The 15,993-nt window shown below is 41.0% G+C and overlaps 1 protein-coding gene across 1 annotated transcript; it reads left to right on the top strand.

Annotated features, from left to right (window-relative positions):
• Positions 1–2,286: 2,286 nt before the first annotated feature.
• Positions 2,287–12,803, top strand: LOC310693864 (vomeronasal type-2 receptor 26-like; the record flags this gene model as incomplete). Its single annotated transcript, XM_083476246.1, has 6 exons — positions 2,287–2,486; positions 4,761–5,052; positions 6,815–7,675; positions 8,333–8,560; positions 10,045–10,171; positions 11,902–12,803. 6 exons carry the CDS (start codon positions 2,287–2,289, stop codon positions 12,801–12,803), a joined length of 2,610 nt encoding a protein of 869 aa, XP_083332372.1.
• Between the last annotated feature and the right edge of the window lie 3,190 nt (positions 12,804–15,993).

Here is a 15,993-nt window from a genome sequence, read left to right as displayed (position 1 = left end):
GGTTCTGGCTTTCATGGCCACCAAACCAGGATCCAGGATGAGGAAATGGGTGGGGAAATCTCTCACAAACTCGGTGCTTCTTGCTTGCTGCTCCGTTCAAACCAGCATTTGTGCTGCTTGGCTCTGTACGGCTCCTCCATTCCCAGATGTGGACATGAACTCTCTGGCGGAGGAAATCATTGTGGAATGCAACGAAGGTTCTGTCGCGATGTTTTATTCTGTCCTGGGTTATCTGGGATTCCTGGCCATGGTCAGCTTCACTATGGCTTTCCTGGCCAAGAGGTTGCCGGACAGTTTCAACGAAGCCAAGTTCATCACCTTCAGCATGTTGGTGTTCTGCAGCATTTGGCTGTCCTTTGTTCCCTCTTATCTGAGCAGCAAAGGAAAGCAGATGGTGGCTGTGGAGGTCTTTTGCATCTTGGCCTCCAGCGCAGGTTTGCTGGGTTGTATCTTTTCCCCCAAATTGTACATCATTCTTCTGAGGCCTGACTTGAACAGCAGAGACCACTTAATTCTGAGGAGCAAATAGGAATCACCTTGTGTTGATGGTTTTAATTTTTGCATTGTTTGCTGGCATTTATTGAATGAAAAGCAGAAAAAGTAATTCCTTGTATTTCTCAACACTCATCCTTTTCATTTTTTTTTTCATTCCCAGAAAAAGCCTCCAACCTACAACCTGTAATCAATAAAGCTGAGACCAATTTTTAACCCCATAAAGTTGTTCTTTCACTTTGTTATCCTGTCAATACACTGTACAACCTACAACCTGTTATCAATAAAGCTGAGACCAATTTTTAACCCCATAAAGTTGTTCTGTCACTTTGTTATCCTGTCAATACACTGATCTTCCATTCATAGGGTGCTAAAGGTATATCCCTTCATGGGGAGACATCATCAGTGTGAAACACGTAACTTCTGCCAAGGCTATTCTTTATATATTTAGGTAAAAACTATATTGTATTTATTTATATGTAATCAAGAAAGGCTGCTGATCTTGCAATGTAGCTGCAAAAGCCTGTATAACATGGCAGAACATTATGGACAATTAAGAGGTAGCATTTTTAATCCTTTCCTCCATCATCCACCTGTGGATACACATGTATGTTCACGTCCACCTGGCTTCACAATGTGAAGTTGCCACATTTCCAAGTGGGGCTTCAAAACAATTGAATGACATTTGTTTCCCATTGGTCCTCATCTGCCTACAAATGAGACCCAGATTCTCTGAATTTATCTTCTCCATGTAGGATAGATACAAATGGGGAATTAGTAGCTGGATTGGAAGTACAGTGGTACCTCTGGTTATGAACTTAATTTGTTCCGGAGGTCCGTTCTTAACCTGAATCTGTTCTTAACCTGAAGTACCACTTTAGCTAATATGGCTTCCAGCTGCCACTGTGCTGCCGCCGCACGATTTCTGTTCTCATCCTGGGGCAAAGTTCTTAACCCGAGGTACTAATTCTGGGTTAGCGGAGTCTGTAACCCGAAGTGTTTGTAACCCGAGGTACCACTGTAATAAATTGGGTCTCCCATGTCCTAGTCAAACACTCTAACCATTACATCCCACTGGCTCTCAAGTGAAAATTATGGACTGTCCATATGGTGTTAGTTAATGTAATGGATTTTTTTGTTGATAAAATGGGTAACGTACTTGATTTAAAGGTTATGCAAAGGGTTTTTTTTTACCTCTTTGAAGAATCGGCTGTAAAGCATTTATTCTTTATTATATATGCTCATCTTAAGTAGTTTTCTGGGTAACCTTTTTTCTCTTTCTTTGCTGAGTCTCCATAAACCCATATTGCTCTCCCTGCTAAGGAAGACCAGCAGAAACTTCGGCTGTGATGTGATAAATATGTCCCCCCACTCCACATCACCAAGAAGCAACAACCCAGCACGGCTGATTAACTCTCTTGTAATTATCAAAGTAATCATGATCATTTCTTTGACTCTGGGGTGTTCCAGTAGCTGCATGAAAACTACGAATCAAGACTTGAAGATACTATTAATATCTCCTATGATGTTCAGAGCCTGGCCTTACACCAAGGGCTCTCTCAGACTGGTCACTGATTCTTTTCTCTGCAAAAATCTGGCTTTCGTAACCATCCCAGTGAGACTTTGCTGCTCAGTATCACTCAGATGACAATGTGCAAAGAGATGAATTGTCACCTAAAAAATTCCCTGCAACATGGTAATATTTGCAATCTTGGTATTTGTGCTGCTGCCTCAGACTGTGTGCAAGTTTCCTCTTGCTCCTACCATGCTCTGTGCAGGATGGTACTTTCCACGATGTTGGCGTCAGTGCTGCTTCCTCCAGATGAGTGCAAGGCTGCTGTCACTCCATGTTCCATCCGTGACCCTCTTCCTATTCTTCACAAATATTTCCAGTCTGGAGATGTTGTTATTGCTGGTATTATGTCTCAAATCTATATAACTTCAAGCATAGCCTTCAATGAACCTCTTACACCTGAACTCTTCGATGACATTCTGTAAGGAAGTGTGTGTGTGTGTGTGTGTGTGTGTGTGTGTGTGTTTAAAAACCATATCATATACTGTAATGAATATATTTCTGCATTTGACATATGATGAAGGTGATGCTCATTACAGTAGTGGTCAAAATTGTGGTAAACTTTAGGAAAAACTGTATTTCTAAGGTTTGACGGCTTATAAGAACAGTATACCATTAGAATGAACTTCAAAAGTAGATCATTAGAAAGTTAATCTAATGCAGAATATAATGCCACAAACTGTGTTGAATAGTCCTGACCTGAATCCAACAGAATATCTGTGGAGCTGATTAAATAAACTTGTAGTCAGAAGCAACCAAGGAATAAAGCACAAATTTTGGAAAAAGTCATACAATCTTGGTTTCACATTAAAATGCCTGGTGAATTAAAATCTTTGCTTTACTCCATGGGATGTCATTGCAGAGCTACAATTGCAGCAAAAAGTTTCTACACTAACATAAATGGTGAAAAGTTATGAAATACCCTTTATCATGGTTTTGTGTGCACAACTTCTTTTATTTGCCTATTTGCTTCCTTTGGTGATCACTCGTAGCTGAGTAAGATTGTCTTAACAGTGAATCCGTATGTGACTGTGGAGTTCAATTCTGTATTCTCATGGCCTTCCACAGTGAGGACATAGATTTCTGGATGGGAGTTGATAACGGTGAGGGTTTGCCAAAACAGGCCTTCCTCTTAGCGTGTTTCCCACTTTCGTCCTGAGTTTGAGTGTCTTCAAAGTCCATAGCACCTTTCTTAATGGCGGTTCTCCAATTAGAGTACTCGCAGGCCAGTGTTTCCCAATTGTTGGTGTTTAAACAACATTTTTAAAGATTTTCCTTGAGAGAGTCTTTAAACCTCTTTTGTTGACCACCAGCATTACGTTTTCCATTCTTGAGTTGGGAATAGAGTATTTTCTTTGGAAAAAGATAGTCAGTCATCCGAACAACACGACCAGTCCAACGAAGTTGATGATGAAGAATCATTGCTTCAACACTGGTGATCTTTGCTTCTTCCTGTACACTGGCATTAGTTCGTGTGTCTTTCCAAGTGATGTGTAAAAATTTCCAGACACCCTTAAGGGAATCTTTCAAGGAGTTGGAGATGGCGTTTGTAAGAGGTCCATGTTTCACAAGCATACAGTAAGTTTGGTAGTATGATAGCTTTGTAAACAAGCATTTTGGTTTCCCTGCAAATGTCCCAGTCCTCAAACAGGCTACACTTCAACCAAGAGAAAGCTGCACTCACAGAGCTCAAGCGATCCTGGATTTTGGCATCATTGTTGGCCCTTGTGGAAAGGTAGAAGTTATCAACACTTTCCAACCTTACACCATTGTGTTGGATTTGTGGCACTGCAGAAGGGTTGTTTTGTGCTTGTTGGTGCAGCACTTTGGTTTTTTGGATCTTGAGTGATAGGCCAAGCTTTTTGTAATCTTCTACAGAGATATTTAGCATGGTTTTGGCGTCATACAGACATACTTTCCAAAATGTTTTCACAATATTGGCCACTAGTGTATGGTGATTACTGCCACTCTTTTCCTTCCATGTAGTTCTGGTGTTTATGAGACATGGGAGCAGATCTGATATATCAGTCCCACTACTGCAGTGTGTGATGACATATTTCTTCTCATATGGTAGGGTTATACCAGTGTTCAGCTTTTTAAAAACGGTTTGGAAGGCAGCATAAAAAGTAACATCCCCATTCACTTTGTGAAGGTTTTCCACTCATTTACCATGATTTCTCTTTTAATATTTGACTTCAATCAAAGTCGAGTGGTAATTCATTCAGAGTTAGAGGTGTTTTCTTATAAGCTTTTGGTAGCCAAACTTTTCTCCTCCGTCTCCTCCATAGAACAGAACTAGTAGCAATGGGGGCAGCCCAGTTGTGAGGCAAATTGAAGCAGCTGCCTTGGGCCAGGGAATTCCTGCAGCTGCCATTATACAGCTGCCACAGTGGTGTCTAGTGAGATCTCCTAAGATCTTGTGAGCTCACAGAGTTTATCACCAGAAGACACCACCACTGTGCACCCCAGGAGGCCAGGCATTGGTGGGGGTGAGGTGGGGTGGGGTGGAGGCACCTCCCTGTGAGATGTGGTGTCATGTGCATGTATCTGGACATGGATGATTGCATTTAGCAGGACTGAAAGCCATGCTAGGAGTTAGATGTTCAAGGAAGCAAAACATCCAGGTTCGGGTTTCAATATATCCACACATTTTGGTGAAGGTGAACTGTTACGCACTATGTCACTCTCCATACAGGCCAGTGACACAACTCTACCAGCATATCCTGGCTTTGACATTTGCTGTAAAAGAGATAAATAAAGATCCCCAAATCTTGCCCAATATCTCTCTGGGTTTCCACATCTATAACAGCCATTTCAGTCCAAGCTGGACCTACCAAGCTTCCATGGAACTTCTCTCAAGCCAAGAAAGACTCCTCCCCAACTACAAGTGTGATGTTCAGGATACTCCAAAGGCGGTCATTGGGGGGCCAAACTCTGATTTATGTCTCCACATGTCAACCATCCTGTCCATGTACAAGATGCCAAAAGTAAGAAGTCTGCATGGAGCATGGGTCATAATGAAATCCGTTTACAGTTGCCTTTGACTAAGTCTCATTGGGTTGCATTCTGCTAATTGAAGAACAAAATATCAAGGGAATGGCAAATAGTGGGTATAGGTTGGTATTTTTCAACCCAAAATGCAGGTTGTGGAAAATATGTCTGCTTCAGTTCCACACCTCCTGAAAAACTCAGGTGGAATAATTCCTCATTGTGCAGGACTGTAACAAAACGTCTGCTGCCTGTGGTAGCACAACTGTGTGTTTGCTATGCCTGCTGAAAAATCACTTATATATTTCCCAATATAACTATAACATTCCATCCAAATTAACAGAAATAAGTGATATTTGAATCCTTCTGCAGCAGACCCCCCTCTATAAAACTCTATAACCACCATGGGTTATCTAGCATGTGTGAGGTAAAGGTCAACTTCAGGCAGAAGTTGAACAAATAAAAAAGATTTATTTTGCAGAATAAAGTTGGTAAGACAAAAGATAGATCAGGAGATAAAATTATTTCAGGAAATAGTTAACTTATTAATTATTACATTAAAATTAGTGGATGTTACAGGCTTCAAAACAAGGTAGTGAACATACAGCTTCTTTTAAACAGCAGTTGCTTATTTTCAGTTATTACTCTTAACTTTGATGTTACAATTGGTAAACAATCAGCTCATTTCCAGTTTCATTACTTCAGTTTCTTAAACCTAATTGCATAGGTGTTACAGTTTCAGACTTTGGTTCTTACTCAAGGTAGTACTTTCTGTCAGTTTCCCCACCTTCTATCACTCCCACTCCTGAGGTTCTCCAAACAGCACAACAGCCCCAGGGGATCCCTCCAGCCCTCTTAACGGGTTCGGGTGTCTTCTCTTTCTAGGAGATCTCTCCCTTCCTGACTGGAAGGAGACCCAAGCAGACAGGATCCTGCAGAGGATTGAGGGGACCCATGTGCAGTGCCGCATGACATCATGACATCATGCACGTGATGCCACACAACACCCTGACGTCATATGTGTGATGCGATTAGGAGCTGAACGCCCCTTGAATATTGAGAGGGCTCAGCCCCCCCAAAAAAGTACATTGATGGGGATGAAACTGCCTCGGCCCCTAGGAGCTGGTGCGCCTGGTATCCCCACAATCAGGGGATCAGGGGCTCCTTTCTCTAGCTATAGACAATTTCCTCAGGGTGGCTCCACCCTCTTGCTGACTGGCTGTCTTGGTAGCCATTTACCTGTTATTTCCTTTATCCTCCTTTGCATATGAAAGGCAGCAAATTTTGCCGTAAACACAACTGCATAATACTTCTATTTGATGAAAATACATTAATATCCAAGTATTTCCCCACACTACAGATTATAAATGAAAAGAAATACAGTGGTACCTCAGGTTATGAACTTCTGAAGGTCCGTTCTTAACCCAAAACTGTTCTTAACCCAAAACTGTTCTTAACCCAAAACTGTTCTTAACCCAAAACTGTTCTTAACCTGATGGGTGCTTTTGCTAATGGGGACTCCCACTGTAGGCGCACTGCTGGCGCGCGATTGCCGTTCTCATCCTGGGACAAAGTTTGTAACCCAAGGTACTACTTCCAGGTTAGCGGAGTTTGTAACCCAAAGTGTTTGTAGCCTGAGGTACCACTGTAAACAAAAAGCTGAATCCCCCTGGTTAATATATTGAAATCTGGTTTGGGGGTTTTGATATCATCATTTGCTATCATCTTTCCTCCCTTGATTTTATTAATGACCCTCTTTAGCTCATCTATGGCTCTTCTCCAGTGACGAATAATGACGTTCAAGCCCTTTTCACCCACTGGATATTCCCAGATGGGACTCAGCAATACGAGGGGATTCTCCAGTTACTGCTCCATTTTCGTTGGGTGTGGATTGGTGTGCTTTTTCTCCATGATGACACTGGAGAGAGATTTGTACAAAATGTTCTCCCCATGTTTGCCCAGAAGAGTATCTGCTTTGATTTTATAGAAAGTTTCCCTAAGGATACCTCTTCTGGTGAGTTTGATGAAGTGGTGGAAGAAGGTTCAAAAACAACCAGGATTATTGTGGGAAGCACTGCCAATGTTGTAGTTGTGCATGGTGAAATGCACACAATTATGGTAATGAGAACGATACCCAGACTTGCAGAAACGAATGATGTGTCAATGCAAGGAAATAGAAAAATCTGGATTATGACAGCCCAGATGGACTTCACCTCATTTCCCTTTCAAAGAGGTTGGGACATCACATTCCTCCACGGGGCTCTATCCTTTGCAGTTCACTCTAAGGATCTTCCAGGATTCCAGAAATTTATTCAGATGAGAAAGCCTACCTTGGAAAAAGAAGATCGTTTTCTCAGGGTTTTCTGGGAAGAGGCATTTAATTGTGGTTTTAATGATTCTGCTTCAGAGAAGAAAGATGACAAACTCTGCACTGGGGAGGAGAATATTGAGAGCCTTCCTGGGTCCGTTTTTGAAACGAGCATGACAGCCCACAGCTACAGCATCTACAATGCAATCTATATTTTGGCACATGCTTTGCACACCATGCAGTCCACCAAATTAAATTGGAGAGCAATGGCAGAAGGAGAAAGATGGGAACTTACAGATCAACAGCCCTGGCAGGTAATGTTGTCTTCCTGTTAATACAGATGTCTGTAATCAACTCTGGAGCTGACCTAAAAGTCAGACTTTTCTTGACTACATCTGTCAGTAGGGGAAAGTGATGAGCAGCTTATCTACACAGTTTATCCTCCTATCTGAAGGAACGTCTTGTCTAAGTTCTATGAAATTTAGGCCAAGACTTCCTGTAATTCTTAAAAGAACCACATCTTACCACCACAATGAACATTGCTACGATTAAAAGTATCCTTCACAAAACATTTAAAATGAATATTGTGTTCCACAATGTTGCTCTTTTGTATATGCTCATGATCAGGTCTTTTTTCAGCTGGAACTCCCTGGAACTCAGTTCTCTCCCCTCTCAGGGGGACTCCATTGCTATTCCAAGGGAACGAGGGAGGTGTTTGTGGTGAGTTCCAGCACCTCTTTTTCTAGAAAACAGCCCTGCTCATTAATTCCTTTTTTCTTTTTAGCTCCATCCATTTTTGAAGAAGAGACTCATTAAAAACACAGAGAGAAAGACACTAAGATACATCTTTTAGAGACCATGAACTATACCTCTTAAATGCTAAAGATAAGCACTCTATTTGTACAAATATTACTAATATTTAATTATTTTTGGCATCTTCATTAATTGCTTTTTTCCCTCTTCAATCTTAGGTCCACCACTTTCTGGGAAGAGTTTCATTTAATAATAGTGTTGGGGAAGAAGTTTCCTTTGACCAAAATGGGGAATTAGTAGCTGGATTTGATATAATAAATTGGGTCACATTCCCCAATCAGTCATTTCTGAGAGTCAAAGTTGGAACAATGGACCCACAAGCTCCCCCAGAAAAGAGGTTAACCATTCATGATGATGGTATCATGTGGCCCAACTGGTTCAACCAGGTAAGAATTTATTCAAGGTTCTCTCTAGTTTTTTGCTCAGTGTCCCAAAACTGCCTCATTGCAACACATTGAATCATCAATTATCAGAATCAGACTAGATCTGTAAAGGAAATATCAGGCTGTAGCACTGATAAAAGGAAGCTGTCTTGTTTCTATGTCTATTTGCAGAAGTGTCTCAGCTATAAAGAAAGTGTCACTAGTCAGTGAAATTTGAGGAAGCCCAGTATGTCTTTTAATTAGTATATACATTATTATTATTGTCCCTTCCTTCCTTCTCAGGATTCTGCACAGGGCCCCAACCCATTCTGGGGCTGGGCCAGGGAACACCTGGGCCAAAATCAACCTCCTTCAGACAATATGGCCGAAAGTAGAAAAAAATAATTTGGCTTGGAACTGGTGAAGAAGACCCATGCAACCATCAGGATTGAACCCTCTACTCATTAACGGGCTCATTCCTGCTCAGTTTGACTGCACTCATGTGTCCCCCTGCTTGGAACAGGCACACATATCCAAAGTGCAGTGTGGGGCTATTTGAAAGCTCTGTTGCAAAGAGCTCTCTGTGCTGCTCTTTGCAGATGCTGCCTGCCTTTCCTTCAGAATCAGCCCAATTCAACCTGGGATTTGGCCAAATCTGTTCCACAGCCCTAATTTGTACCCCACAATTACTCCAGGCACAGTCAATCTATTATTTAAACCTTCTCATTGGTTTGCAGCATTATGGTAAACATACAAAACACATTCCCTTGCATTGGCTGCTGAGCTAAATGATTAACAGTGAATGTTCACAGAAACCCCAGGTACAAATTATTATTTTTAGCACCTGGCTCCACAAAAGTAAATTTTAAGACACATGCAGGTGATGAAGAAGGTAACTCTGCAAGCAAACAGCACTGCAAGAATCCATCAAAAGCAAACAATTACAGTTGCAATCAAAATGATTCAACCACCATTGCAAATCAGGTTTATTATCAAAATTTACAGAGCTTCAGCTCTTTGCCAAAGCAATTGAAATATCTCAACTCATTGGATGTTTCCATACAAATGTACAAAAAGAAAGCAAAGGCACTGAAGGTTGCCAGAGAAACCATTGGAAGCATAGTTTGCAAGTTCCAAGTAAAAGGAACAGTGGTTAGACACTGGACAGGGCAGAATTTCAATAATTTCTATTGCAACTGTGAGTCAAAAACAATTCAGTTATTTCTATATTCATGAGATAGTGACCCAATAAGCTTTTCCCTGAACATTTTCTAATTTGATAAGATATTGCCTTGCTAATCTCTGAAGAAGTTCAAATACTTACTAATATGGTTTTCATAAAGGCAAAGGTACTGGAGTAATGGTAGAAGTTTCCATGCTACCATTAGCTCTGAATTTAAGATCATCTTCAGATAAAACAAAAAACCTATAGCAACCTATTGCTTACCTGTCATGTTTACTATTTGAAGATAAGTTCTAAATGATTTACTTCTTTCATTTATGAACAGGCACAACCCACTTCTCTGTGTAATGAGAATTGTCATGTAGGTTATAGAAAGAACAAGAAGGAAGGAAAGCCATTCTGCTGCTATGATTGCCTTCCGTGTCCACAAGGGAAGATCTCAAAGAAGGAGGGTAAGGAATGCATCACACACACACACACACACACACACACAGACCTGTCATGTTTTTTTTATCTGTGCATCAGAAGCTCCTTTCTCTCTCTCTTTTTAAAAAAATGATATTTATTGAGAATTTAAAATTACAGAGAGAGAAAGGGAAAAAAAAGAAAAAAGGAAAAGGAAAAAAGGCAGACAAAAAGAGAAATTAAGCAATACAAGTCAATAAAAACAAAAGTCAAAGAAAAAACAAAACACAAAATACATCAAAATCAAAAACAAAAATAAACAAAATTTAAAAACGAATCCAATATTCCCAAATCTTTATCTTTCGTTAACTTGTTTCATCGACCTCCTCACACCTCCCTTTTTTGTATTCTAGTTATTAATTATCTCAGCAAATCCTTTCCATCTTTAACTATATTCTGTCATTAAATTACCTTAATTTATTTTAACCTTATCCTACCATAAAAAGCCCTAAAGCTTAAAACTTAAAACTTATTTATACATAATTCTTTTTAACATAACATATTTATACATAATTCTTTTTAACATTTCTACTAAAGCCAAATAGTTTCATTCCAACATTTTTCTAATATTCCTTAATTTTACAATGATTTTCTAAATGAATTTTAAAAACTTTCTTCCAATCTTCATCCATCGTCTCTTCTTCCTGGTGTCGGGTTTTGTCAGTCCTTTCTATCCCGCCCATCTAATCCATCAACCTGGTGACCTTTTATCCGAGGCTCTTAAGTCTTTTCCATGTCCCTTCTGCAGGTCTTCTTCATATTTATACCTGCACTTTACTTTATCTTCTGCTGCTCTTATTCTTAATTTCCTTCCTTTCTCTTGGGGAGACTCCAACTTGACAATATCTTTATCCTTTCTCAACAAGTCAGCCCATTCTCCATAGTCGACACTGAGATCCAAAATATATTTGAAAGCATGTTTCAAAGTCCCTCCAAGTTTAAGGGCCCCCACAACTCCAAACTCCCCCTGGCCCAAAGCCAGATCCAGTGGAAATTTATCTTTCTTTACTCTCTCTTCTGCAGGTTTAAACAGTCTAAGATTTCCCCCCTCTTCTCCTGCTTCCAAGGGGGGGTTTAGTAATTTTAACTGATGGAAATTTAGTCCTTTACAAACGACTCTCCAGACTCTAGCTTGCAATGTCTTTGCTTCAATCTATTTACAAAAAGCGGAAGGCGGACTTCCCGTTTAGACCTTCCCGCTTCGGTGCCAAATTAAAAAGTTTCATAGTACAATTTTCCATTCTACTCACGGGCAGTTGTTTAAAATCCAATTGTCCACAGGAAAAAGTCAGTGCTCTCCGGCAACAGCAATGCGGCTTCACTCCGTGAAAAGAGCAGTCAATTTGAAGCACCGCACCATTCACCCCACGTCGCTCCGGATCCCCGAAACCGGGTTTCCCCGTGAGTAGGGGAGGCGCAAAAGGTGCCAGCCAAATCCCACGTCCACAGGCTTCTCCCGCCTGTGGTTTTTGGTGGGTCTCCGCCTCGCTGCGGCGGTCCAGACCCTAGTTCTCACGAAGCGGATTCCTCCCGATCAGAGGAAATCCGCCATTGCCGGAGGCGCTAACCCGGAAGTCCTCAGAAGCTCCTTTCTCTAGTGGGAAAACAGTATGGAAGTAGCAAATATACATCCTGGCATCTCTTAGATGCATTGTGACAATTTGGGGACAGAATAACTTTTTTAAAAATAAGATGTTTATTTCCTTTTCTTTTTCAGACATGGATGACTGTTTAGAATGCCCTGGAGATCAATATGCAAACAATGAACAGGATGGCTGCCTTCCCAAAGTCAAAACTTTCTTGTCTTTTGGAGAACCGTTGGGGATCAGTTTGGCCACGTTTGCCCTCTTCTTTTCCTTCATCACAGCTTTGGTGCTTCAAATATTCACAAAGCACAGAGATACTCCCATAGTTAAAGCCAACAACCGCAACCTAACTTATATTCTCCTCCTTTTCCTCCTGCTCTCCTTCCTTTGTGCTCTGCTCTTCATTGGCCAGCCTGAGGAAGTCACCTGCCTCCTTCGACAAACTGCTTTTGGCATGATCTTCTCAGTGGCAATTTCTTGCATATTGGCCAAAACTGCCATTGTGGTTCTAGCTTTCATGGCCACCAAACCAGGGTCCCGAATGAGGAAGTGGGTAGGGAAGCCACTGGGCACCCCAATTGTGCTTTCCTGCTCCCTTATTCAAGCCACAATCTGTAGCATATGGCTGGCAACTTCTCCTCCTTTCCCAGATGTTGACATGCACTCAAGGACTGAAGAAATAATACTAGAATGTAATGAAGGTTCCACTATCATGTTTTATTGTGTCCTGGGATTCATGGGTTTACTGGCCATAGTCAGCTTCACGGTGGCTTTCCTAGCTAGAAAGTTGCCTGACAGTTTCAATGAAGCCAAATTCATCACCTTCAGCATGTTGGTGTTTTGCAGTGTGTGGCTCTCCTTTGTTCCAACCTACTTGAGCACCAAGGGCAAATACATGGTGGCTGTGGAGATCTTCTCCATCTTGGCCTCCAGTTGTGGGTTACTGGGCTGCATCTTTTCCCCCAAATGCTATGTTATTTTACTGAGGCCTGAACTGAACAGCAGGGAGCAGCTAATAAGAAGACAGTTTTAAATAATCCAGAAGTCTGAATTATGCTCGTATTTTTTGGTGCCTGTTATTGCTTTTTTAATTACGTGTATGTAATTAGAAATCTGGGATACTCATGTCCCTAGACATTAAAGAATCAACAAGTAAAGAAATAATTAAAGAATTAACAAGTAAATGATAAAAAAGATCTGGAGCAGCTCCAAGAATTCCTTTGCGAGAAACTGGGAGGACACAATTAGGACAGTGGTGAATTGCTTAATTATTTCCATCACTGCCACTGATGAGGATCAGTACTAATTCTGTGGCAATGTCTTTGAGCACAACTGTCTTGGCACATTACCTGGATTGCAACAAAATGGGATCCATCCGTCAACCATCTACAAATCCACCTAACAGTTCCCTCATTCCACTCAGAAGAATATAATGGGGGGGGGGGGAGACTTTGTCCAAAGCCTTACTGAAATAAAGATACAATATGTCCACAGCACTACGCTAGACTTTTCTGTAAGGAAATGTCATACTCTTTATTGCACCTGCAACTGGATCCTGCATTATTTTACGTATTTCTTTTCTCCCCTTAACTGGTATACAAGGAAACACCCCTGTGGTACAAAATCCTGAAAATCATGTCTCCATTGGTGACACATGTACACTTGGCGGAAATGGTGCAGGTGTGTTTGAGGAAGAGTTTTGGGGAAAATAGGAAGTTCCCTTAAGGGCACCAGTTTGCAACTGGACTTCTTGCTTGCCTGGGGCACTCACAATTACAAGAGAACTACTCAATAACAAATAGGCATCATTATTTTGATCTTACTAGAAGCCACAGAGCTCAATGCTCTAAGGAGATAACTTTGGAACTAGTAATTATCTCAAATTGCTGGGATTTATCATTCATCTTCCCTAATCCCCTGTACACTTTTTCAGGTCATGAACACAATCAATATCAGAGTGTGAAAGTGCATATAAAATAAATCCTGTGTCATTTAGAGCCCAGATAAGAAATTCTGAACATGCAGATTTTCATGAATCAGATCATTGGCATTTTCCTTTATCAAAATAATCCAGAGTCATTCAATGAGAATTCCTGTGATGCAGTTTATGGAGGATGAGATAGAAATCTGACTTTCAACATCCCTGTTGGCCCCAAGATGGTAGGAACATTTCTGCTGCAGATTCTGCTCTTCCTGTGGCTGCAGTTGCCTCCAGCTGAGAGCAAGGAACACTCTACTAGATGCACCATGACGGAGCCTTTCCAGCTTCCATACCAGAATTATCAGAGAGGGGACCTAGTCATTGGAGGAATTGTTTCCTATTTCGGCTTTGTATTTGAAGAAATGGATTTCCAAGAGCACCCAAACACAAAGCTTACAGATGAACTTCTGTAAGGAAAAACCTCTATCCTTCATGGTGTACACTTGGTGAGCTCATGTATGCTACAATTACACCAAACACACTGGCATGCTCAGAACACATTTCCACGTGATTTCCTCTCCAGTAGGAATGTTAAATATATATTTTCTTCTCTTTACATTGTGATCTTGGTATCTTCTTCTTTGTTGCTTTATTCTGCTTCTTGAGGTTACTGTTTTCTGCCTGTTCTGCTTTCTCATCACCTGATCCCATGGCTCTCACCGCCTTCTCCCAACTTCATCCTCAACCTCCCTCTGTGTTTCCTTTCACACCATTAATGTCTGGTTTTACTTTGCAACAAAGCTTGATCCTCACATTCACCAGAAGCATTTAATCTGACAGTCACAGATGCTGTGAAACGTGAATATCATAGATTTTGGATTATATCCTCTGCTATACAATGTAAACCATATTGGTTAATAAAAAGAGCAGTTGCAAACTTGTTTTTGCAAAACAAAGTAGTATCTATCCGGCTTATTTGCAGAGTAGACCCACTGAAATTAATACACCTAAGTTCATCTGATGAGCCAGTGTGGTGTAGTGGTTAAGAGCGGTAGTCTCGTAATCTGGTGAACCGGGTTCGCGTCTCCGCTCCTCCACATGCAGCTGCTGGGTGACCTTGGGCTAGTCACACTTCTCTGAAGTCTCTCAGCCCCACTCACCTCACAGAGTGTTTGTTGTGGGGGAGGAAGGGAAAGGAGAATGTTAGCCGCTTTGAGACTCCTTAAAGGGAGTGAAAGGCGGGATATCAAATCCAAACTCTTCTTCTTCTTCTGATCTATTAATCATAATAGGCCTTCTTAGAGTATGACTAACAATGACTACAGTATTTTTGGTACAGCCCCAATCTTATCTGAAGGTGGGAAAGATGGAAACTCAGTTACTAAGAAAGAATATATCCTATTCCACCTGATGTGGAACCCACACCACCTACACCAAACTCTAGTCCTCCTTTGCAACATTAGCACAGGAGGAATGGCTGTTCGGTTAGCCGCCTGTGAGGACCCATAATTTTAGGCACCAGTGGTACACCTGCAGATAAGAGATTAATTTACATACAGTATATGTCTTTCAGGATATGAAAGTTCTGCACAAAATTAAACACTTTTTAGATGCAATATTCTTAAAGCTGATTGAATATTGTTCCTGGGTTTCGGCTATGAACTGTCAAGACTCACAATGCATATATGGTTTGCTTGTCTGTTTTTTGCTTATTTGTTCTATTTAATCTTTTGGGATTAGCCAGAGAAAGCCAGAAAGTTACCTATGTGCTTAAGAGGGAGAGGATGAGAATACCTCTGACACAAAGTATAACTCTTTTATTAGAGAAATACTGAAGTGCTACCAGAATACTCTCTCCCTGGTTTTTGCTGTGAAAGAAATAAATGAGAATCCTAATATCGTACCGAATATGACCTTTGGGTTCCACATCACTGATAGCTACGTAAATGCAAGGATGACTTATCAGAACACCTTGAAACTTCTGTGCATCACAGAAAGGATTGTCCCCAACTTTATATGTGACAAAAAAGAACAAAAGATAGCTATTATTGGGGGACTTGACTCTGACATCTCCCTCCACATGGCAACTATCTTAGGCATCTACAAGATCCCACAGGTATAGTAAGTGTGGGGGCTGTGAATCTCTTCTGCTTCTGATTCATTAATTATATTCTGGGTTCTCAATGCTGTCTTTTGCTTTGGTTCATTTTTATGATAGTGAATTAAAAAAAAATTGATACAAAAGCACGTGGGGGAGCTATGCAGTAGTCGTGGAAGTAGAGGGACTTTAGATGCATAACGT

Source organism: Podarcis liolepis (genome assembly GCF_965112155.1).
Source record: "Podarcis liolepis genome assembly, chromosome: 15".
NCBI lineage: Eukaryota > Metazoa > Chordata > Lepidosauria > Squamata > Lacertidae > Podarcis > Podarcis liolepis.
This window is presented reverse-complemented; position numbering and strand designations above follow the sequence as displayed.